Genomic DNA, 23,627 nt, shown 5'->3' with positions numbered 1-23,627 from the left:
AAGAAAAACAAAAGAAAAAAAAACCCAAAAAACCCAAATCTTTATTCTTCCATGCCCTTTATATAAACTGCCACAAGAAAGTATGGCCCAGATTTAGGGTGTGTCTTTTAACTTCAAATGATCCAGATTTTAGGGTAAGTCTTTCCACTTTCAAATGATCCAATCAAGAAAATCCCCTGGGTGCCCAGCTCCTTGGATTTTAGTTGATTCCAGATGTAGCCAAGTTGACAACCAAGATTAGCTACCACACTTATCATGCATAAAGTTCTAAGTGTGATACCTGGGACCACATAAGCCAGTGGAGCTGCATGCCTGTGAGCTGAGCACCCAGGAGGATCAGGAGCTCAAGGTCCCAGCCTGTGAGGCTATAAATCAATTGGTAAAGATGCTTACTGCCAAGCCTGCGGACCCAAGTTCAATCCCTGGGTCCCACATGGTAGAAGAAGAGAATGAATTCACTCGCATTGTCCTCTGATCTTCACACATGTGACATGGCATACCCCCATAAAATAAATAAAAATGTGATTAAAATTAATAATAAAATGAAGAGGGTAATGACCATGAATTGCTCTTCTAGATGACCCAAGTTCAGTTCTTAGTACCCATGTTAGGTGTGGCTCACAACCACCTGTAACTCCAGCCCTGGGGGATCTGATGTCCTCTTCTGGACTCTATAGACATATGTATTTATATATACAACTCCCCTCTCTCTTTCTCTCTCATGAACATAATTAAAAATAAGTAGGTGTGGTAGTGAATTCTTTAATCCTAGCCTACATAACCAATTTCAGGCCAGCCACAGAATGAGACCCTGTCTAAAACAAGCAAATGATAAAAAGTAAAGTTCTAGATAATCTTTGGCTCCATAGCAAGTCCACAGGCAGTCTGTGATACAGGAGACATTGTCTTAAAGGCTGGGGGAGGGCTTAGTGAGTGAAGGACTTACCTTGAAAGCAGAAAGACCTGAGTTTGAATCCTCAGAAGCCACATAAAAACTGGATGCAGTAATGTGCTTCTATAATGCAAGTGTTCCTACTACAAGATGGGAGAAGACAAGAGAATCCCCAGATGCCCATGCACCAGTTAGTCCAGCATACACAGTAGAGAACAATAAAGATACCCTACCCTATCTCATACAAGGTGGAAGGAAAGACCCAATACTAGAGGTGTCCTCTGACCTCAGGAACAAGGTATGGCAATCTCACGCTCACATTCACACATATAAACTCATACATCTGACACATCATTACATGGACACACACAAAGATAAAAAGCAAAACAAAAACAAAACCCTCTGTTTGGTAGTAGTGATTTATATATGAACCCTAGTCATCTGGAAGAGCAATAAGGGCTCTTAACCACTTAACCCTCCATCCCCTAGTTATACACTGAAATAGTGTATTCAATAACAAGATTTTCTGGTGAGTCTAGTATCTGTTGTTTCACAGCAGTATGTGAGTTAAAGTGGCATTTCAAGACATCTCCAATGTACTCTGCTATGGGATGAAAAGACTTTATAACTGGAGAGAGGTGGGTTTACAATATTGCAAGCGCACCAAATGCTACTGAATTATACATTCTAAAGTGGTTAATTTTTACACAAGAAGAATTAGTAAAGAAAATGGTATTAACTTGAAGAGAAAAGACGGTATTTCCAACAATTGGATAGGTAATGAAAATGCCTCGTGATAGTCAGGGGTGCTGCTCACCTTCCTGGGACTTGTTACCTGTGCTTAGTTTCCCTTGTTGCTGAGAAAATAGTTCAGCTCACAGCTCCAGGTCACAGCCCATCACTGTAGGGAAGTCACGGTAGCAGGAGCTTGTGGCAGCTGGTCATGGTGCATCTGTAGTTAAGAAGCAGACAGCAACAGATGAGTGTATGCTGCTACCCTGCCCCCCTTCTCATTTATAGAGTCCAGGATCCCAGGAAGGAATGGTGTTACCCACAGTGGTCAGGTCTGACCCTAATCTAGGTAATCTGTCAGCCTGCCTAGAGGCCCATCTCTACAGTGATACTAAATTTGGTCAAATTTACAACACTAACACTCTATTCTAGTCTCTTTTTCTTTTGCTAATATCATGAAACTACAGACTGAATAAGTTATAAAGGGGAGATATCTACTTTGGCTTGTGGTTCTGATCAATATTGAAGGGCCACATGAAGCCAGAGTAATGGCCTTCTTGAAGCCAGAGTCCAACGGTATCTCAGGTGTGATAGTTTGGAACATATACATTCACCAAAGGCCCATGTGTGAAAGACTTGGTCACCAACCTGTGGTGCTGTTGGGAGGTGGGGAGACCTTTTAGGAGGTAGGGCCTCAGTGGGAGGGAGTTAGGTGTTTTTTTTTTTTTTAAAGATTTATTTTATTTATTTAATGTGTATGAGTACACTGTAGCTGTACAGATGGCCGTGAGCCATCATATGTGTGGCTGCTGGGAATTGACCTCAGGACCTCTGCTGGCCCTGCTCGCTCCGGCCAGCTTGCTCCAGCGTAATACACTGTAGCTGTCTTCAGACGCACCTGAAGAGGGCGTCAGATCTCATTATGGGGTGGTTGTGAGCCACCATGTGGTTGCTAGGATCTGAACTCAGGACCTTTGGAAGAGCAGTCAGTGCTCTTACCCACTGAGCCATCTCGCCAGCCCCCTAAAATATTTATTTATTTATTATATGTAAGTACACTGTAAGTGTCTTCAGATACCAGAAGAAGGTATCAGATCTCATTATGGATGGTTGTGAGTCACCATGTGGTTACTGGGATTTGAACTCATGACCTCCGGAAGAGCAGCCAGTGCTCTTAACCACTGAGCCATCTCTCCAGCCCGAGTTAGGTGTTTGGAGGCATGCTCCTGAGAAGGCTATTATAACCCCTGTGCCTTTCTGTCCCTCTCTCTGCTTACCACTCACCATGAGCTAAGTAGTTCTCTTCTCTCTATGTTCCTACTACCAAGCATCCTTCGCCTTGCCTCTGGTACAAAGGCAACTATGAACTGGTGCCTCTCATAAACCTTTTTACTCATACATAATTTGGTCTGCATAGTGAATTCCAAGCTATCCAGGACTACATAGTAAGACCCTGTCTCAAGACAAGTCAAAGTAAAAAGGAATACCCCCAAAGAGACCTGCCATTCAGTTGATTCTAGATCCAATCAAGTTGACAATCGAAATTAATCATCATACTATGCAGGATACACATTACAGACTCCGAGTTCAGGTTCCTACCATCACTTTAACACCTCATATCTTATAATAAGGAACACTGTAACGGGAAGTGCTCTTCCCCCTGGGGGAGTATTGGTGATTAATCACTTATAGGCGTTGGTATCTTACATTTAAGGTGGAAGGAATCTCTGGGCTTTTCCAGCATTGCCCAAACCGAACTCCAACCCTTCTGCCCTACATATCAGAGCTGACACCAAATCACCTGCAGGTTGCTGGGGCCCAAATTTCTGAAAACACATAAATGTGTTGCATTTATGAAGAAGTCGGAAAGATGATGGTTTCTTCACGATTGCGCAAGGAAGGGCTCTTACCCACTGAGGCATCATCTCCCCACCCTGTCCCTTCCGGATGCACCCACTGCCATAAATCTACAGGCTTCCTAGCCTGACATGGTATCTGGTAGTGAAACAAAATTGTGCTGGGCATGTTATGTTATTTGGAATGTGATTGGCATAACTTTAAAACTCGCCTTGTTTCAAGACATTCTCAGCCCATGTGTTTAGCCTCAGGGCATGAAACCTTTAGGAGTTAGGGCACCTCAGTATTTCTCATCTTGGGAGTAAGTACTTTTATCTGACAATTAAGCTTCAGGTTTACCAAAAATCCAAATGCTCAGCTTTTAGGGGTGTGGTTGGGGTGGGAACCAGGGTGAGGCATACTTTCTTCTTCATGCTTTTCTGCTCTTTAAGGTACCCTCGAAATTCATAACTAACTATTCTCTTTATTTATTTATTTCTAGTGAGGATCCAAGCCAGAGTCTTGTGTAGAGTAGGCAAGTGGTGCACACCTGAGGTGCCCTCCAAGTCCCTAGTAATTTTTGTATAGCAATTGAAAATTAGCTTAATTCTTTGAAACCATGATACATAGGTCAAAGCAGAAACAAACCTGCTGTCTCGTCCCATTCTGGTTGATCCTCTAAGGTGAGTTTTTGAGGGATCATGTTGAGCTCAGGGCAGAAGTCCTGTTTTCTGGTTTATGAGGCTTCCAGGCATCTTCTCTCAATTCTACCTGCTAGGAACGAAACCAGGACAAATCAGACATGTTGAGAAGAGAAAGGCTAGCTAGCTAGCAGGGGCCTGTGAATATAGCTGACCCAAGAGAGAATTAACCTTCTGTGTCCTCTGCCATTCTGCTTCTGTTCTCTTTCCTAACAGCATCAGCTCATCTCCATTCCTCACCCCCCAGTCCCCCACTGCCTATTATTTCCATTTCTTCTGAATCTAGTCCAATTATATGGGGTGTGGGGGTGAAATGTGATTTCTTCCTGGCCAGGGCACGAAATTCTCCTGAAGATGACATTTAGTTCAGGAATGGAAATGAAAGTCAGGCCCAGGATAAGTTCTCATTTTCTTGCTGGTCTTAAACCCTGTAGAAGTTGACATCTACTTTGATTTAATATGGCTTCTGACAGATGTGGTCACCATGGAGGAGACTAGATCTTGGAATGTTTTAGTCCCTAGATCAAGCCACACCTGAAGGGTATACTTTTCCTGGCCTTTAAAGCTATTTGAGTGAACTAATTCCCTTTCTTTCTTTTTCCTTAAAGCTGTTTGAACTGAGTTTTGAATCAAATGAAGTCTAATATGCTAGACCTAAAGATAATAAATAATGTGAAGAACGATGGAGACCTGTAAGTTTATAATACCAGATTCTATATTACTGTACTTAGTACACATGGATAAGGGACTCAGGTTGTCAGTGATGGCCCTTGGACACTAAGCCTCCACCTATCAGAGGACATGCCAGATTGTCAGAATTGAATAACCACTCTGGGTCCATATTTTAGGCTCTCTGGTACAGCTCGTCTTTCTTTCCCTCATAAAACTGCGGACCTTCTATAATAGAGCATGCTGGCTCTGTGGCAGTTCAGTTGTCAGGATTGGCTTGATCAGGCAGTCTTCGTTACATTTTTTGTTACTGTAATCAGTTTAAACAATGCCATGCATTCCTGGGGATGCAGGGCTAGTCTACCTCAATGGTGCTGAATAAGCCCACCAGGCTATGTGCACACAACTGCTCCCTGACTTGTCTCCTCTTACATACACACTGGGCTTGTGCTTGCTTGGTGGATGGAAGACAAAGAAAGAGGGAGGCTTTACAAGACTTGAGTGCTTCTGCTTCCTTCTCCTCAGATCCCTGAGTTGCCCTGAGAGTGGTCCAGAATGGCCTCCAGATGGAGGAGGTCATCCACAAAGGCGTATGGAAGCACTCCCAACATAGATGGAGGAACTTTATTAAGGGACACAAACGTGCCAGAGAGCCAACATTCTCCCACCTCTGAGAGGCACTGGTGTGAAAGACTGCAAGTGGGACCAGTCCGGCTGTCTAGCTAAGCATCTGATCCCTGAATTATAATAGAATTGTTGCTTAATGAGGCTAGGGTTTTTTGTTACACAACTAGGCTCCTCTGGAGGTATACACTCTCAAAAGTGCAGCTCCCCTTGGGCATCAGATGAATTACAAAAAAGAAACCCTCTTCTCTAGGCAGGAGCACAGGCTCCCAGGGCACAGCATTGGAATGGGAACAGCCCAGCAGGATGTCTATACCCCTGGCCCCTCAGCCTGGTTGTACCCTTAATATAAAATAGGCACTGAACAACCTGTGTAGGTCAGGGCTTAGAATATCTTCAGGTAGCTCGTCTGCGCCTGTCATTTCCTTATGTAGATGGGTGTTTCCATTGCCTTAACTTTTCCAGTGTTTCATGGCACTAGAAGTCTAGACTGAGACGGCTATCCTGGCAAATAACAGGCAAGGATGATCTAAAAGGCAATGCTGGGGCCAGGCAAACACAAACTGCCTTGAACAGAACATCTGGTTCTTGGAAGGGCTTTTGTCCCTCAGTGCTTTGCTCGCCCAGTTCTCTTCTGCCTTAGGCAACAGCCGTGCAATTCCCACATCCTGGAACTCAATAGGGACTTCCGTGAGAGGCATGCATTTATTGTTTTTCTTGTTAGTTCCTGGGAGCCATTTCCCCCGCTCACTTCTGGGCTGATCTGCCACGGAGGTAGGGGCAGCTATTTTCCTTCACACAATTCCCGTCAGCCTATATCGGCCAGTGTATTTTATGTCTGTTGGGTGTTACTCTTGCCCTTTACACTATGACTCTGACTCGACAAGGTGGAGCTTGATTAATCCTTGTGCCCAGAATATCAGTCAACTACTTTTTCCTGATGTAAGTATCACTAATCAGCCCATTCCTTTTCCGGTTTACCTGAAACCACAGTTTGTCCTGAATAGACTATGTTTTAACCCTTGAATGCAGCTATAGTTCGTTTCTTAAGTTAGGACCCCGTAATAAAAAAAAACAAACCAAACCTGCCTACTGATTTTTTTTTTTTCTGCATAGTTAGGGCAGGAACAATTAGTTGTCTATTGAAGACTGAAAGTTTTGTCTCTCGGCAGATCAAGATACTGGATAGGTAGGGTTAAACGTCTGAGAATTTATCTGTGCTCCCAAGTGATTGACAGGCCAAGGAAAAGAAAAGTGAATCAAGAGGAGGGAAGAAAGGAAGAAAAAAAAACAAGGCTACAGTGGAGATAAAAAGTGGACGAGAAAGAAAAAGAGCCACTGAACCTCCGAGGAACAGCTTTGGGAGAGGAGCTAGAAGGCGCGGAGAAGGATAGGCGTAGAGAGAGCGGGAAGAGAGGCTGGGAGGGCGGGCAGGAGCGCGCCGGGCCGGCTCACTGCTCCGAGACGCGGGGGAACGTGGACGGGTCGCCCCCCCCACCCGACACGGGATGGTCACGTCCGGCAGCGTCAGCCAATGGGGAGCCGGGATGTTGGAGAGGCGGCGGTGAGCGGGGCGCTCGCTGGCTGGGGTGGGAGGGGGACGGCGGCCGCCGCCATGATGCTTGTTTGCTTTCAATGAAAACGAGGGGGGCGCGGAAGAGGAGGCGTCGGCGTCGGTGGCGGCGGCGTCGACGGCGCGGAGGCGAAGGCGGCGGCCGGCGCGGCGAGGAGGGCGAGGCCGGGGTCCGAGAGGGCGGCAGAGCGTAGCGGCGGCTCGTGGGGTCCGGGCGGCCGAGGCGGGCGGCCGAGGAGCGGGAACAAAGAGCGGCGGCTGAGGCGCTGCAGCAGCGGGCGGGACTGGTATGGTGGTTCCACAGGGCAGACCCCGCTGCACTCACCGGGAGGAGGCGGCGGCAGCGGCGGAGGAAGGAGGCGCGGCTCGAGAGGTGAGCGCGACGGGCCCGAGCGACGTCCCGCCGAGGCTCTGCTGCCTGCGCGCCCCCCACCCCCTACCCCCCGGGGGGTCGCGCCCCGGGGGACCCCGAGCGCGCACCCGCGCACAACTTAGTTGTTCTCGGAGTGACGTCTGTCCGTCCCCCTCCTGGACACACAGCGATCGCCGTCCCGTCGGTCCCCTGGCCGCGCCCCCGCGCGGAGTCCGGGCCGCTCGGCCTGTGTCGGGGGTGGGTGGGGGGGTGGGTGGGAGTGTTGATTGACGGCAGGGCGGCGGCGTACGGACGGCGGTGGCGTGAGCCCCGGCTTCTCGGACCCCCCGCCTCCGGTCGTACGCCCCGAGAGAGGAGCTGGCGTGCCCGGACGAGGGGCTTGGAGCCGGTGGCAACTTTGGAGAAGTGGCTGTGCGGGGTGGTGCGCTGTGCGGCGTGGAACTTGGCACTCGGTGGACGCGCTTAATACTCACCCTTCCCCCCCCCCCCAAAGTATCTTAAAGTCAGTTTAACGCAGATATTGTTAGGGGCGGGGCGGATTACGTGGCCCAAGAAGTGATTACCAGCTGTAGAGATTATTGGACTCAGGACTCAAGTACTAATTTCTCGCAGAAAATTTCCCTGGTTTAACCAAAGCGGATGTAGCCTTTTCATGTTTCAAAGCCAGTGGTTATTTTCTTTGGTAACATTTTTTTTTTTTCCGCCTTGACTCTTTCTACCCTGACACAGTCTTCAGAGACTGCTCTTAAGCAACTGTAATTCTTTACTTTTAACTGTTCCTGCAAGTGACAACATTGTGAACGGGCCATCTTGTTACTGGGTTTAAATAATCTTGAATTTGAGTATAGGTAAACCTGTTTTTACAGGTACATTGCCTGATTACTGCTAGGTCTAAATTCTTCTCTGCCTCTGTTTGGAATTTTAACTTTGGAGAATAAGTGGAAAACAGTTCGATGTGTAATAATAGCCCGGTCTTTCACACACTTCCCTAGAAATTTCCACCATCCCACAACCGTTCTATAGGCTGGTCAAAAGATTGTCAAGGTGTATTTTGCTTTTTGTAATTGCTTCCAGTCTTTTGAAGTTGGCGCTTTTAAGAATACATTTTAAAATTATGTGGAGCCAGTGGTCTAGTGTAATTCTCTGCCGCTGTCCCTGAAGAAAGAAGCCTAGAATGAAGAGGCTGGGTCAGGGTATTACAGTTCTGAGGGTAGTCACAAGGCTTTGTGTCTTTGTGCGAGACAGATGTTAAGGGTGATAGAGTTGGTAAGTATTTGGGTTTTGGAGAAGGAAGGGGATATTTTTATCAGGTAGATATTACTTAAAGTAGGTCAGTGTGGCCATTTCTCAGTAGGTGCACAAGGTGCTTGCTTATATGGGCAAAAAGTATGTGGCAGACATTTTCTAGTGTGTCTGAAGAATTCTTGAAAGACAATCCTTGTATAATTTCAGATGTATTATGGTTGCTGGGAAATTTCAGGCTTTTTTTTTTTTTGAACAGATAATAGAAGCTGATATACAGAACTTGGTCCTGACTACAAATGAAGGCATTATAGGAATTTGCCTACTATGCATGTAGTTTTAACTAGTATTTTGGTTAATGTTTAAACATCCCACTGAACCCATGTTAACTTAAAAAAAAAAAAAAGACAGACGGGTCTTTAAAAATACAGTTCCTGCTGGCCTGGAACTTTCCTTGTAGAGTAGGCTGTCCTTGAACTCAGAGATCCTCCTGTCTCTGCTTCTGGAGTGCTGAGGTTAAAGGTGTACAGCACCATGCTTAAGTTTTCCATTCAGTGCAGCTTAGGACAATCTATGTAAGCCATACTGGATGGAATAAGTGTTTGGCGGATCCTTCGGTCCTTGTGTGGTGAGAGGAGGCAGTATCAGCAGTCCACAAGCAGCCCTCTCCTCTGAGAAAGGCTCACTGGTTCCCTGGTCTATCACTTGGAAAATGTGCGCGAGAGCACACACACACACACACACACACACACACACACACACACACACACACACACACACACACACGCGTGCGCGCGCTATACCTTTGTTATGGAGAAGAAAGTTGTTAACTTTTTAAACCTTTTAGCTTCTACAGAGTATTTAGCTTTTCTTTTGTTTTTGTGTTTGTGTTTTTTTTCAAGACAGGGTTTCTCTGTGTAGCCCTGGCTGTAGACCACTCTGTAGACCAGGCTGACCTTGAACTCAGAAGTCCCTCTGCCTCAGCCTCCCAAGTGCTGGGATTAAAGGATTGCACCACTGCCCAGCTATAGTTTTTCTTAGTTATACCTGTTACTCAGGCTGTGGGGGTAGCCATGTTACCTGAAAATTAAGTGCTGACCAAACCCAAGTATAACTATATATATAACGTGTACCTTTGAGTACAATGGAATGCAGTAGAGTTTGGTGTTTGAATAAATAAACATAAGAAAAGAATGGAGGCTGACTCAGGCTGCCTTAATTTTACTCTTTGGGCTTTACTTTCCCGTTGTCCGTTTATATATTTCAGATAAGTTGCACACTGAGGAATAGCATTTGATGATCTTGATGATAAGAATTCTGAGATGACCATATTCAGTTCCCGCCTTCTTGTCCTGCATAAGAGTAATGGGTGTACAAGTGCTTCAAGGAACTGAGAATGATTAAACTTAGAGATGAGGGTGTGGTGCCAGTTTAAAAAAAGTAACACTGAGTAGAAGCTTGCCAAGTTGGAGAAGGGGATCATTCTAAACAAAGGGAACAGTGATCAGACTGAGGTATCAGGTTGGGTATAAAGCCCGTCACCGTATTACTGGAACAGTGGGAGTGGATTGAGAGCAACTTTACAAAAGGTGTGTCTAGCCTAGATTTTGAAGGACTGTTTGCTGAGCTTTGTTTCCCTGTAGCAAAGGAAGGTCTGGTTTTTTGTTTTTTTTTATCAAGAAACAACGTTTTAAAGGTATCAGCTTGGGGGAATAAAGGCCATGCAAGTAAAATTGAAGTCGTATTTGAAATAATACAAGTAGTGACTTTTTTTTGACTCAGATCTGGTGTCTGTGGCTCCTTTTCTAATGGACTTGAGCCCTGCCCAATTACTCTGTAGTAATACAAGGCCATGTCTAATCAGAATGTTGGTGTTTTAGAAGATGTTAAAAGCAGTCAAAGCCGTGAAAGGCCTGAAATGGTACACATGAAACTTGAGGTTTGTGGACTTTGCTTCCTACAGCTCAGACAGGCTAGAGAACTTAATTGGAACGGTCAACCTTGTGTACACTAGAATCAAAACAGTCGTGTTATTTAGGCATAGTGTGATGGTTAGGATATAGTAAGTATTTTGTGAAATGCTGGGGGAAGATGAGTCTTTCCTCTAAATTCCTGGAAGTAGAATATTGAGACTTTGAAGCCGTGGGACTCTTAATAAATATTCTACACAGGGTTTGTGTGGAAATCCCAGGGCTTGGGAGGAAGTGGAATTGGAGTACAACACTCCAACATTAAAAGAACAGGAACTTGGTAAGAATGGCAGCATATTTTTTTCATGTTAAGTGGTTAAGAAGAAGATTAATATTATAATAAGTATGTACCTTACTTCAAAAAACACCTGGTATATTTGATCAGCACATCAGCAGGGTTGCTCCTTGTAAATTACTCTGAATCTCTAGGAGAGCTCCCTGAAAGTCTAGAAAACTGACAGTATAGTTAAGTGGGTATGGTCCACAACACGGAAGGAGCTGACTTACTGGTTGGTGTTCCTGTATTGGTTCACCTGGGGCAGTTTTCTATCTTTGTTTAATTTTTTTCCCCACAGATTAAAATAGCACATAAACAAGTGAGAAGTTTGCAGTGATTGTTCAGTATTAAGTCAGTCATGTTGGAACAATTTCACATTTTTCAAACAAGTGTTGTATAGATGAACTAATTATACTTGAACACAGTATTTGAACATAATATTCAATTCAGAGTAAGTTTGCAGTGGTGCAGAGAGAAAGACAACAGAGTAATAAACAGCAGATTATATGGTAACTAGAAATATGTAAACCATTTTGTGTGTCCTTAGGCAGAATCTAATTTTGCCTGGGAACCTTTGAAGGAGTTACCTCAGTGATGTTGAGCTGAAGTTAGAAGAAGAATAAGGGTTGTCATGCACATGCACATGCACATGCATGAGAGAGAGCAACAGCATGTCCACATTCAGTCACACACAATGGGCTATGCAAGGATGCTAGAAAGAAGGCAGGAACAACCTTGGCTGCTTTTTTTAAAATGTCAGAGCATCTTCCTGTATACCGTGGGAGCCCATTGAGTATTCTCGTGTGACATACTTGGGAAGCAAGTAGTAAAAATGGGGAGGAGACTGGGTGAAAGGGTCAGGACACTGAAGTGGAAGTTTCTGGTTATGTGATGCACAGGGATTAGAGAGGTGATTAGGTCTTAATGAGAGAATGAGGGCATCAGCATTGAGGGGAGAAAAACTCGAATATTCTAACAGTTTTGAAAGTACTAAAATTAAGATGATACAGATACTGCAGAGTAGCTGTTTCTCATCCTTGAGATTTTTCTTCTTGAGTGTGGAGAATAATAGTCTTGTGTATCAAGGGGTACAATATCTTTTTTTAAAAAAAGATTTATTTATTATTATATGTAAGAACACTGTAGCTGACCTTGGGAAGAGTAGTCAGTGCTTTTAACCGCTGAGCCATCTTTCCAGCCCCACAAGTGCACACCTTTAATCCCAGCACTTGGGAGGCAGAGGCAGGTGGATTTCTGAGTTTGAGGCCAGCCTGGTCTACAGAGTGAGTTCTAGGACAGTCAGGGTGATCCAGAAAAACCCTGTTTCGAAAAACCAAATATATATATACAATATATATACATATATATATATATATATATTGAAAAAATATTTTAACATATTTTTGAGACAAAGTCTCGCTATGTATCCGTGGCTGGCTTGGAATTCACTGTGTATTCCAGTCTGCCTCTATGTGGTATTAGAGGTCTACACCACTCCACTTGGCTTGAAGGTACCATTTCAGTGCAGGCAAAGTGCCTAAAGGCCTGAAAAGTAGTGAGTGTGCAAAAAACACTCATATGCTAGTTCAAGGTATGGCAGTTATGAACACAACTCAGTTTTCATTATGCCTATTGATGTTTGCTTGGTTTGACTTTCTGCTTCTTATCTCAAGGTATCTTAGAAGTGGTATTCTCAGTCCCATGGACAGTAGGAAGGTTCTTTTAGTCTGGTTTCTCTGGATTTTGTCTTCACTTGAAGCCTGGGTATCATTTTTTTCATATTCCTGATAAGGTGGACCATAGCTTCTGTTTTATTTTATTTTATTCTTTAACTATCACAGCTTTCCCCTTTGAATTCATATAAACATTGACTGAGTATGACCTAACTTGCTAGATGCTGGACTTAAAAATATGCTCTACTGACTCCTCAAATGATACATTATAGCGACCACATAGCACTTACATTTTATTAGATATTAAAAGTCATCCTGAGATGGGCTTAAACCATGATAAGATATTCTGTAATTTTTTTTTTTTTTAAATAAGGCACATTGTGAAAGTTTTGTATGCACTTGGGTTCCTGGAACCAGTCATCCTGGAGTCAGTCCCTAGCAGATGCCTTGGACAACTGAATCTAACACTTTGACTCAGGTACGTGTGAGTCAAATAAAATTTAGTTTGGGGACAGTCACCAAAGATGATATCTAGAATGAATGAAGGTAGGAAGACAGTGGAACAAAGAAATAGATCTGAGACTGTGCAAATAACTCAGATAAGATCTGGAGGAGTGAAGGCAGAGAATTGGTGAGAAATTTGTGTTAGAATTGGAGTCTGAATACTTATTTTTGGCGTGGAAAATTGGGTGTGCGTCAGGAGGAAAGAAGGTGGAAGATCAAGAGGCTAAATTTCCTTTTAGACTTTTATTTTATTCTCTTCCTACTGTAAGGTAAAAGAAATGAGTGAGCTATGTAGTACATTTGATACAAGATTATTGGAAACATGAGTTATATTGTATTCTAGTCTCTTAGGAAGCAATTTCAGAATGGTCTTTGGAAAATGAATAAATCTAAGGCTGTGCATTGTAGTGGACTTCTTTTTTTTTGTTGTTTTTTTGTTTTGTTTTGTTTTTTCGAGATAGGGTTTCTCTGTATAGCCCTGACTGTCCTGGAACTCACTCTGTAGACCAGGCTGACCTCGAACTCAAAGATCGCTTGTCTCTGCCTCCCAAATGCTGGGATTAAAGGCAAGCGCCACCACTGCCCGGCTTGTAGTGGACTTCTTTGATCACAGCATTTGGGAGGCAGATCAGGTAGATCTCTTGAGTTCAAGGATAATGTGGTCTGCATTGTGAGATCCAGGCCAGTCAGGGCTATGTAGTAATCTGCCTAAAAACAAACAAATACACAGGGCTAGAGAGAGATGGCTCAGTGGTTTAGAGTACTTGCTGTTCTTTTATTTTTCTTTTTTTTTTTCTGAGGCAGGGTTTCTCTGTATAGCCTTGGCTGACCTGGAGCTCACTCTGTAGACTAAGCTGGCCTCAAACTCAGAAATCCACCTGCCTCTGCCTCCCAATGCTGGGATTAAAGGCGTGCACCACCGCAGCCCGGCATACTTGCTGTTCTTAAAGAGTACTAGGGTTTGGTTCCCAGCATCCATATGGTGGGTTAAAACCACCTGCAACTTCAATTTGAGGAGATCCAGTGCCTTCTTTTGTCCTCTGTATGTGTCAGACAAGCACTCTTGCATACACTTGAAATGAAAATAAATCTTGATAAATCTTTAAGAATGTTCTTTGAAAACCTGGCACTCGGGAGGCAGAGACAGGCAGATTTCTTGAGTTTGAGGCTAGCTTGGTTTACAGAGGGAGTTCAGGACAGCCTGGACTGCACAGAGAAACCCTGTCTCGAAAAACAAAACAAAAGAATGTTCTTCGGCTGGGCAGTGGCTGGGCAGTGGTGGTGCATGCCTTTAAAATCCCAGCACTTGGGAAGCAGAGGCGGGTGGATTTCTGAGTTCAAGGCCAGCCTGGTCTACAGAGTGAGTTCCAGGACAGCCAGAGCTACAGAGAGAAACTCTGTCTCAAAAAAACCAAAAAAAAAAAAAAAAAAGAAGAAGAAGAAGAAGAAGAAAAAAAAGAAAATGTTCTTTGAAGGATATTCAACAAAACTCTGTTATTGCTTTGTCTAATCTTGTGTGGTGAATATATATATATTCATGGTTCTATGTTGTAGGAAAATGGGTTGTGATCTACTAGTTAACCTTAGAAATAATGACTAGAATTTCAGTGTGCAAATGACAGACCTTTTTGGAGGTGGAAGTGGAGGATAGCTGAAGAATGTCAGTTTGTTTGCTGGCTCTGTCAAAAGTACAAAGAAAAGTTGATAAGAAATTAGGATAGAAATTGAAACGATAGGGCAGCTGGTTGGTTCTGGCACCCACCTTTATTCCCAGCACGTGGTTGGCAAAGGCAGGCTGATCTTTTAAGTCTGAGGCCAGCCTTTTCTACAGAGTAGGTGTTCCAGGACAGAGCTGTACAGAGAAACTCTATCTGGAACAACTATCATCAATACTACCACCACCAGTAACAGCAACAAAAAAGAAAGTAGGTAGGGATTCTGAATCTGAAACTGTGGAGTTTGAATTTGTCTTCTAAGGTGTAGGGATTTAGTGTTATTTGCAGTATAAAAGATGGGATATGTATGCTAAGTAGCCCTCTACAGCGCTACATCCCCATTCCAACAGATCAGAAGTAGAGTGGATGCCATAGATCCTTAAATCGTAGATCCTTAAAGCTGACATAGGATCAGAAGTTAAGCTTTGCCATTTTAGATGCCAGTGAAGATATGCAATGAAGAGTGGCTCTTTAATGTGGTATAATTAGATAGAACTCAGCTTTAGGAAGAATAATTTGAGAGTGGTATATAGGTCAGTTGTAATCCTAAAAGTGTGTATCATCTAGAAGAAATAAAGTAGTACAAATAAAGGGCTAGAGTATGATTACCTTGCTGTAAAAACATTTTTGTTTTTCTCTATAGGGGAAAGCTCTGATTTATTTTTTGTTCTAATACCCAACAGAGTGCTTGACACACTAAAATTTTTCAGCAAATATTTTATGAATGAATAGTTGTATAAAGAAATCTCCCTTAAAGAAAGCATAGTTCATCTGTACCAAATTACTTCAGATTTCTGTGAAAATCTTTCTGGGCCACAGGGACGGAGTAAGTCTTAATTGCTCTTGAGGTATCGTCCGGCCAAGTCCTCTAGTTTTCAGATGGGATAAATGTTCATAGTTCACATTAAGTTACCTGATGCGTGGTTCAGATTACTGGGGTTGATAAGGAGGCGGGTAAATAGTTTGTAGTGGTGTTATCTTAGTAGTCTTTCTATTTAGTGCTAAAGGGTCTTAACCTAGCTTTTATAAGTAATGTTCATTAGGAGTTAGAAAATTGTTAGAACTTGTACATAATAGTGTTGACTTTTATACTTCATTTGCATTATTAGCTATTTCGTCTGTTTGAGACCGAGTCTTCTATGTTACCCCAGCAAGTTTTTATTTAATATGTATGAATGTTTTGCCTGCATATATGTCTGTGCACCACTTGTGTGCCTGTTGGTTTCAGAGGCCAGAAGGGGACATTAGAGTCACTGGAACAGGAGTTAAAGGCAGTTAGGAGCCATCATGTGGGTGCTGGGAATGCTGGGAATTGAACCATGGTCTTCCAGAAAAAAATACAGGGCTCTTAACCTTTGAGCTGTCTGTAGACTAGCCACAGTCAGGCTCTTTTAGCTGTTATTCTTTTGTAAATGGGACTTTGCTTTAGTTTGATTCCTCTGAATGGCTTTCTTTTCTGAAGGGATCACTAGGTAAACCTTTCTCTTATTAACCAGTTCTCTGATTATCCCACACTAGAGTGCTTAGTTGGCCTGCTGGGCCTGTGCTGCTTGCACTCACTCTTCTCACACCTCTTCCCTCTTCTCGACTTGCTGGGTTTTGGAGTAGTATCTCTCTGCTATTATTTCATCTTTTACATTATGCTTTTCTGCAGCACATGTAGTCTCCTGTTAATTCCCTGGTTTAGCATTCTTTCTTTGACGTACTCATTTTATTGATTGTGCTTTAGCCTATTATAATTGTGATTCTTTTTGACTAAATTATCACTATGAACAGTGAGAAGAGTTCTGTTTAGTTCCTGTATTGTGTTGACATGAAAATCCCATCAGATTTTGTTTTTTTGACACTGAAAGATGTCCTAGATGCATGCTGTATTATTTCTTGTACCATATTTACAGCTGTTTATCTTACAAGGAACCTTGTATTGTTGGTAGCTTATTTTTCTGAAGTTTCGGTTGTCTATGGTCAGCCTTACTCTAAAAATAATAAGTGGTAAATTAATAAGCCAGGTGGTAGTGGCACATACCTTTAATCCTAGCACTGGAGAGGCAGAGGCAGGCAAATGTCTGTGAGGTTGAGGCCAGCTTGGTCTGCAGAGCTAGCAAGTTCCAGGGCAGCCAAGGTGTCTTGAGGGAAAAATTACAGAAATAAACATATATTCATAAATTTTAGATCGCAAGCCATTTCAGGTGCATAATGAATACTTGTGCTATCCTACATCCAGAAAATGAATCATACCTTTATCCATACTGTATGTACTACCTGCACATTAGTCACTTGGTCTGGCATATTAGATGACCTCTGATGGTACCACAGTGGCTAGTGTTTAAGAAATGCTTATTTTACTCTGTGTCACCAAGGCACAAGAGTACTGATACTAGCAGTTTGGCTTGTACACCAAAGAGAAGTATAGCAGTTCTCCCCTCCCCCACATTACAGTGGAGTCCATTCTAAGATCACAGTGGGTACCTAAAACTTTAATGGTACCATATTCTGTATATACAGTATGCCCACTCTCACACATAACACATACTTATTTTTAACTTCTAAATTAGGCATAATAGAGAGATTAGTAACAGGTAAACTGTAAAGCTAGCAGGAATTTATTTTTTTCTTAAGAACTTTCATAGTTTAAGTTAAGGGAAACTACATCTCTGCTGTCTAAATTGGGAACATCATTCTTCTATCTGAGGATGTGAGTAAGTAAGTATTTAAACAATCACTGCGATACTGTGACAGTATATTCTAAACAGCTACGAAGTGACTAGTGGGCAGCAGTGTGTGCAGTATAGACACATTGCATGGAGGCATCATTTTCTGGGACCCACAAGATAGAAGAACAGAGTGTCTTCTGCAGGTTTCCTTCTGGCTTCCACATGCATGGCAGCTTGGTGTGTTCATGAACATGTGCATGCACATACAAACATAATGTAAAAGACATTAAAAATGAACTTATGAATTCATGCAGTTTATATTGATGCAGTTGTGGTTACTCATGTGATGTTCAGATTTTCTTCTATTTGGCCAGTGGAACACTTTTCAAGCTAACAGCTATATTTTCAACTATCACAACTTTATTAGCTCCGGGGTTTAATCAGCCATATCGTAGAACTAAAAATCATTTCTACATGGGACTCTTGTTCTTTTTGGCAGCAAATCTATTTAATGATCCTAATATGTCTACTTTTTAAATAACATTATTTTTATTTATTTGACTCTTCACTATGTACTAATTGGTTTCTTTTCTTCATTTATTAACAGGCATGCCCAAAGAAAAGTACGAGCCCCCTGACCCTCGGAGGATGTACACAATTATGTCCTCTGAGGAAGCAGCAAATGGAAAGAAATCACATTGGGCAGAGCTTGAAATAAGTGGTAAGACATGTTAGCATGTCTTTATGGTATAGAGATTAAAGATATGCTGGAAAGTTAGGGTTTCTACTACTTAATGCATATATAAGAGCAACAGTTGTATTTTACAAATGTTAATTTCACTTTGGAGCAGGAAGGGCCACTGAAAAGAAGTGGTTTGAGTTGGAATTTAAATCTCATTGATTGCTTGTTACTTCTTGTGCATGCTCTTCCTCTCACTTCCTAATACATCATAAACTAAGGTTAGGGACTATGGATTTAGGCTTCTTACTAGTAAGATTACTGTGTTGTCTTAGTTTGTGGTAAATAAGCTGTGTGAGGAACAGTCTGATTGAGTTTTTAATGCAGAGGCTGTTTTTATAGAGGTGATTTAGTGCTGTTTCTTTCCTGCTTTTTGGCTTTTTGAGTTTCTGTGTCCTGTCCAGGGTTGACTTAGAACTCAGAGATCTGCTGAGATCTGCTTTCCTCTGCCTCCTGAGTGCTGGCATTAAAAGTGCACACCACCATGCCTAGCTGTAATGGCTCATTAATTCATTCTATTTAGCCCTGAATAATGTTACACTGTCTGGAAGTACCATCAGAATATCTTGGGTTCTTCCATGTGTAGGCATTTTGCATATTGCTTCTGCAAACATCTACCCATAGAGTTTGCTAAGGATCAAGGAAGCATGGTTGTCGCTCATATGCTAAGAGTGTGCTTAGTTTTTATCAGAAACTGCTCAACAATCTTTTTTAAACAAATCAAACAACAAGCAACCCTCCCCACCCCCACCCCCCACCCCAATATTTTCTAAAGTACCGTGTTCCTACCAGACTGAACAAGAACTCCTGATTTGCAGCCTCCTTAGGATTGGGTGTCCTCAGTGCTTTGAGTGGAACTCACAGAGATCCGCCTGCCTCTGCCTCCTGAGTGCTGGGGTGAAAGGCATGTGCCACCATTGCCGGGTATTTTGGCATTTTATAGTTTCTTAATGCCAGCTCTGTTGTGGCTTAAGTGTGGAGTGCTCCCCTTTAGGTTCCTAAGTTTGGATACTTGGTCTCTAGCTGGTGTGTGAAAGTTCTGTAGGCTTTAGGAGGTGGAGCCTTTCTTGGTCTCTAGCTGGTGTGTGAAAGTTCTGTAGGCTTTAGGAGGTGGGGCCTTCCTCGAGGCTTTATGTCTAGTCTAGTTCCATTTTCTCTCTATTCTGTTTTTCTGAAAAGTTGATGCTGTGCTGGCTTCTGAGTTTTGCCACCATACCTTTTCTGCCTGCTGCCAGTTTTTTCCTTCTGTACTGGAATGGTGCTTAGAACAGTCATTCTCAACCTGTGGGTTGTGACTCCTTTGGCAAACCTCTGTTTCCCAAAATATTTATTTTATGGTTCATAGCAGTAGAAAAATTATGAAAACTATGAAATAACAACGAAAATAATGTTATGGTCAGAGTTCACCACAACATGAGAAACTGTATTAAAGGGTTGAAGCTTTAAGAAGGTGGAGAACACTGCCCTAGAACAATAAGCAAGAACAAACCTCTTCTTTTATAAGTATTTTCTTCCAGTTTATGGCTTGTCTTCTCATTCTCTTTTTTTTTTTTTTTTTTTTTTTTTTTTTTTTTTTTTTTTTTGGTTTTTTTCGAGACAGGGTTTCTCTGTATAGCCCTGGCTGTCCTGGAACTCACTCTGGAGACCAGGCTGGCCTCGAACTCAGAAATCCGCCTGCCTCTGCTTCCCAAGTGCTGGGATTAAAGGCATGCGCTACCACCACCCGGCGTCTTCTCATTCTCTTGACAATTGAGTTCAGACTTTTTTGTAAAAATTTGTTTATTTATTTATTTAGTATGGTACACCAGAAGAGGGCATCCGATCCCATTACAGATGGTTGTGAGCCACCATGTGGTTGCTTGAAATTGAATTTAGGACCTCTGGAAGAGCAGTCAGTGCTCTCAACTGCTGAGCCATCTCTCCAGCCCCAAGGACAGACAGCTTTAAATTTAAGTGGATTTGACATTACATTAAATATGTATGTTGGGAAGAAATGACATTTTGGCAGTGTTGGGTCTCAGTCATGAACATGGGCTGTCTTTTCACTTATTCTTACTTGATTTCTTTATATGGAATTTCATACTTTTCCTTATTTTGTATCACTCCTTATCTTAGTATAAATGTAAATGATGGTGTTTTTATTTTGAATTCCATTTACTCATCATTGGCATATCAAACAGAATGAATGACTTAAGTCTTCCTTTATGTTGGTTGGTTTTTTTTGGGGTTGGGGGTTGAGACAGGGTTTCTCTGTGTAGTCCTGGCTGTCCTGGGACTCACTCTGTAGACCAGGCTGGCCTCGAACTCAGAAATCCTCTTGCTTCTGCCTCCCAAGTGCTGGGATTAAAGGTGTGCACCACCACCACACGGCCCTTTATGTTTTGTAAACTTTACTCCTGTGTTCTAATTCTAAGTCTCATTGTATGTCGATACTATTCCTTTAAATGTCCAAGTTTTTATCCACCTAGGTTTTCCAGTGTTGTTCACTGTTAAAACGTGCAGATTCTTGGTTTTATTCTTTTGAAATTCTGGTGGTATAGGTCTCTTCTTGAGACTCTCATTTATTTTGTGCTAATTTGAAAGATAATCTGTGCAGGAGGAAGAGTTATCATTAATGGTTTACATCCATCATTAAGATGCTCCTTCTCTTCTTGCTTAAGGTGTTTCTTTTTTTTTTTTTTTTTTTTTTTTTTTTTTTTAATTTATTATGTATACAGTATTCTGCCTACATGTACTCCTGTAAGCCAGAAGAAGGCATCAGATCTCATTACAGATAGTTATGAGCCATCATGTGGTTGCTGGGAATTGAACTCAGGACCTTTGGTAGAGCAGCAGTGCTCTTAACCTCTGAGCCATCTCTCTAGCCCAAGGTGTCTCTTAAGTTACAGTCATTCCTGTCCTTCTGTATCTGTGTCCATTTTCTGAGGCAATTGTTAAGTTTTTGTACCATTGGTTCTAAGCACCATGATTACGATGTCTCTTTGGTGTAGGGTGTTCCCCACACCCCCGATACTTACTTTGGAGAGTAGGCTTTGTCAACTTTCTTGGATCTCTGCATTTACAGTTTATAGCACTGTTTTGTCAAATAATTTTGTCTGCTTTCCTCCCCGTCCCCCTTTGGAGTTTCCTGGTTACTTGTATTGTAGCTTACTTAGTTGTCTTATAGATTAGCTGTGCTTAATTTATTGTTACCTTTATTTTCTTTTGGACTAGTTTTTATTACTATACCCTTAATTTCAATAATTTTTCTCCCAGTGTCTTAATTTTCATCAGTAGAGGTTGTGGGGATTTGTTTTCTATGCTTTACATAGCATTTCCCTTTTTAAAAAGCATATACCAAATTTACTGTCTTTGGCATTGGTTCTGTCATTTTTTTTTTTGTACTTTTCTAGTTTGATTTAAAGACATTTCTTCCAGTTTGCATGCTTCATAATTTAATTTTCATTTTAATATAGAGAGTACAGAGGTTTATACTTTTTGAGTTTTGGATAATTTTACATTCGGAAATACTCTGGAGCTCTGTTGTGTGTGATGTAGACTTAAATATCTTGGAAACGGTTTGCTTTGTTTAAAGCTTACTTTTAAGTAGTACCCTCCTAAATATTCTCTGGTTAAAAGATTTTCCACCCTGGCTGGTGGAAAATCAAACCGTGGTCTTTGGAATCCTCAAGGATTGCTTTCTGAGTTCTTGTCAGTTTCTCTCTGCTCTCCTCGTTCTGTCCAGGCTATTCCTTACATGAAGACTCATGGGGCTTTCTTCACATCTCTGTGCAGCTCCATCCTACATCTCAACTCAACAGACCATCAGACTCTGCCAGGGTTCTGTGTTGTTACGCATCTTTGGGATGCTAGGCAGAAGACTGGAGTAGTGATCTGAGCTGACTTCATTTCCCACCAGTCACTGATGTCTTGTGCTGCCTGGTGTCCACCATCTCAAAGCATCCTTGAATGTCTTGTGTGTGATTCCTGCCTTCTTTCCTTTTGTTCTAATGTTTCTTTTTTCTTGTGTTTTTAGTTGTTTGATATTTTATTCATTGTTGGAAGTAGTAATTTCATGGCCTTCTTTTCCTTAGGAGTAAATTCACCTGTGTTTTCTGTTAATTATGGAAGGGGTATGTGGCCTTCATCTAATCAGGGATTGATCTGACTTGAGCCAGATCTCCCTGGTTGTGAGCATCTCTGCCTATTGTTGGATCATCCCTCTTCCGTTTATAGCTCCCAGCTGGAATCTAGGAGGTTTAAGAGGATCTTCTTCCTCAAGGTTTCAGAGTTCTTTGTTTATCTTGAAAATATTTAAGGTGGCTTGGATTCTCTTTGGCCTCGGCATCTGCTTTCAACTCACTTCTTAGCTGATGCCTGTGATTCTGGAAATGCTACGATGGAAGCGTCCTCTTCACCCCTCTCTGTGCTTCCAACTCTCCCCTGCTCTTCAGCTTATCTGTCGGATCTTTGCTTCCTTTGTTCTCCAGTGCAACAGCTGGCAACCACAAGGAAGTTGAACAATCTGGTATTTTAGAATATTTTTATTTAGTTAGTTTTAGTTTTTTATTTCTTATAATACATGCTCTCTCCCCATACCCAAACTCCAAACTCCTCCTAGGTCCTCTAATACTTCTCTACCTCTCCAATTTCAGGCTCATTCTTTTTTCCTTCTTTTCTTCTTCTTTTTTTTTTTTTTTAAGAATACAATAAAACAAAAACAACCAACCAAAAAAACACAGGGAGTCCAGTTTGTATTGGCCAATTATGCGTGAATGTGAGGCTTGTTCTAAACTGTGGTCCAAGTGTCTCTTCACTGATTAAAACTGATTTTCCTTCATGCAGCACCAATCAGATGCCAGTAGCTTCTTGGGTAGCAGTAGGACCTTAAGCCCACCACCCACAAAACTCCTATCAGAATCTAAAATTCCATGTGTACGAAAAAATTCTGCCTGAAGATGCCAAATAACCTACCTACCTATTTATCTCTTTTGTTCTCATTTTAATGGGGGCAGTACTGTGGTTACCTGCTTTGGAGGTACACCTGGAGCTTTGAGCAGCTGTTGTGTTCCACCACTGTAAGGTAGGAGGAAGGGTGCTGACCAGAGCTGCACTCAGATAGCTTCCAGGAGAGACAGCCTTGGATCGAAACTTACTGGTGCTCATCAAAAGATGTTTGCTTGTTTGTTTAAGACAGGGTTTCTCTGTGTAGCCCTGGCTGTCCTGGAACTCATGCTGTAGACCAGGCTGGCCTCTAACTCAGAAATCCACCTGCCTCTGCCTCCCAAGTGCTGGGATCAAAGGTGTGCGCCACCACTGCCCGGCTCATTAAAAGATTTATGAAGCTGGCGTCTTCTTGCCTTGTAGCCACACATTAGCTTCCATGTGTGACATTCTGTAACATTTGAGTTTATTAAGTAAGTCTTACTTATTTAGATTTACTTTTCTATGGCAAATAATAGGCCATGACAAAA

At 42.3% G+C, this 23,627-nt stretch overlaps 1 protein-coding gene across 6 annotated transcripts in view; it reads left to right on the top strand.

Moving 5' to 3' along the window:
- The window catches only part of Cnot6 (CCR4-NOT transcription complex subunit 6), a 53,902-nt gene that overhangs the window by 2,475 nt on the left and 27,800 nt on the right, over positions 1–23,627 (top strand). For 2 of the 6 annotated variants that reach the window (XM_031354364.1, XM_031354361.1), the window contains exons 1-2: positions 7,049–7,400; positions 18,043–18,156. In XM_031354364.1, coding sequence (XP_031210224.1) covers positions 18,045–18,156 — 112 coding nt within the window. In that variant the 5' untranslated portion in view covers positions 7,049–7,400; positions 18,043–18,044. Of the gene's footprint in view, positions 1–7,048; positions 7,401–12,935; positions 13,041–18,042; positions 18,157–23,627 lie in introns of those variants that run through there. The other 4 variants (XM_031354362.1, XM_031354366.1, XM_031354363.1 and 1 more) reach the window with 4 other exon arrangements.

This window comes from Mastomys coucha, unplaced genomic scaffold, assembly GCF_008632895.1.
Source record: "Mastomys coucha isolate ucsf_1 unplaced genomic scaffold, UCSF_Mcou_1 pScaffold5, whole genome shotgun sequence".
In the NCBI taxonomy this organism is placed as follows: domain Eukaryota; kingdom Metazoa; phylum Chordata; class Mammalia; order Rodentia; family Muridae; genus Mastomys; species Mastomys coucha.
The sequence above is the reverse complement of the archived record's forward strand: the minus strand, read 5'-3'. Positions and strand labels throughout refer to the sequence as shown.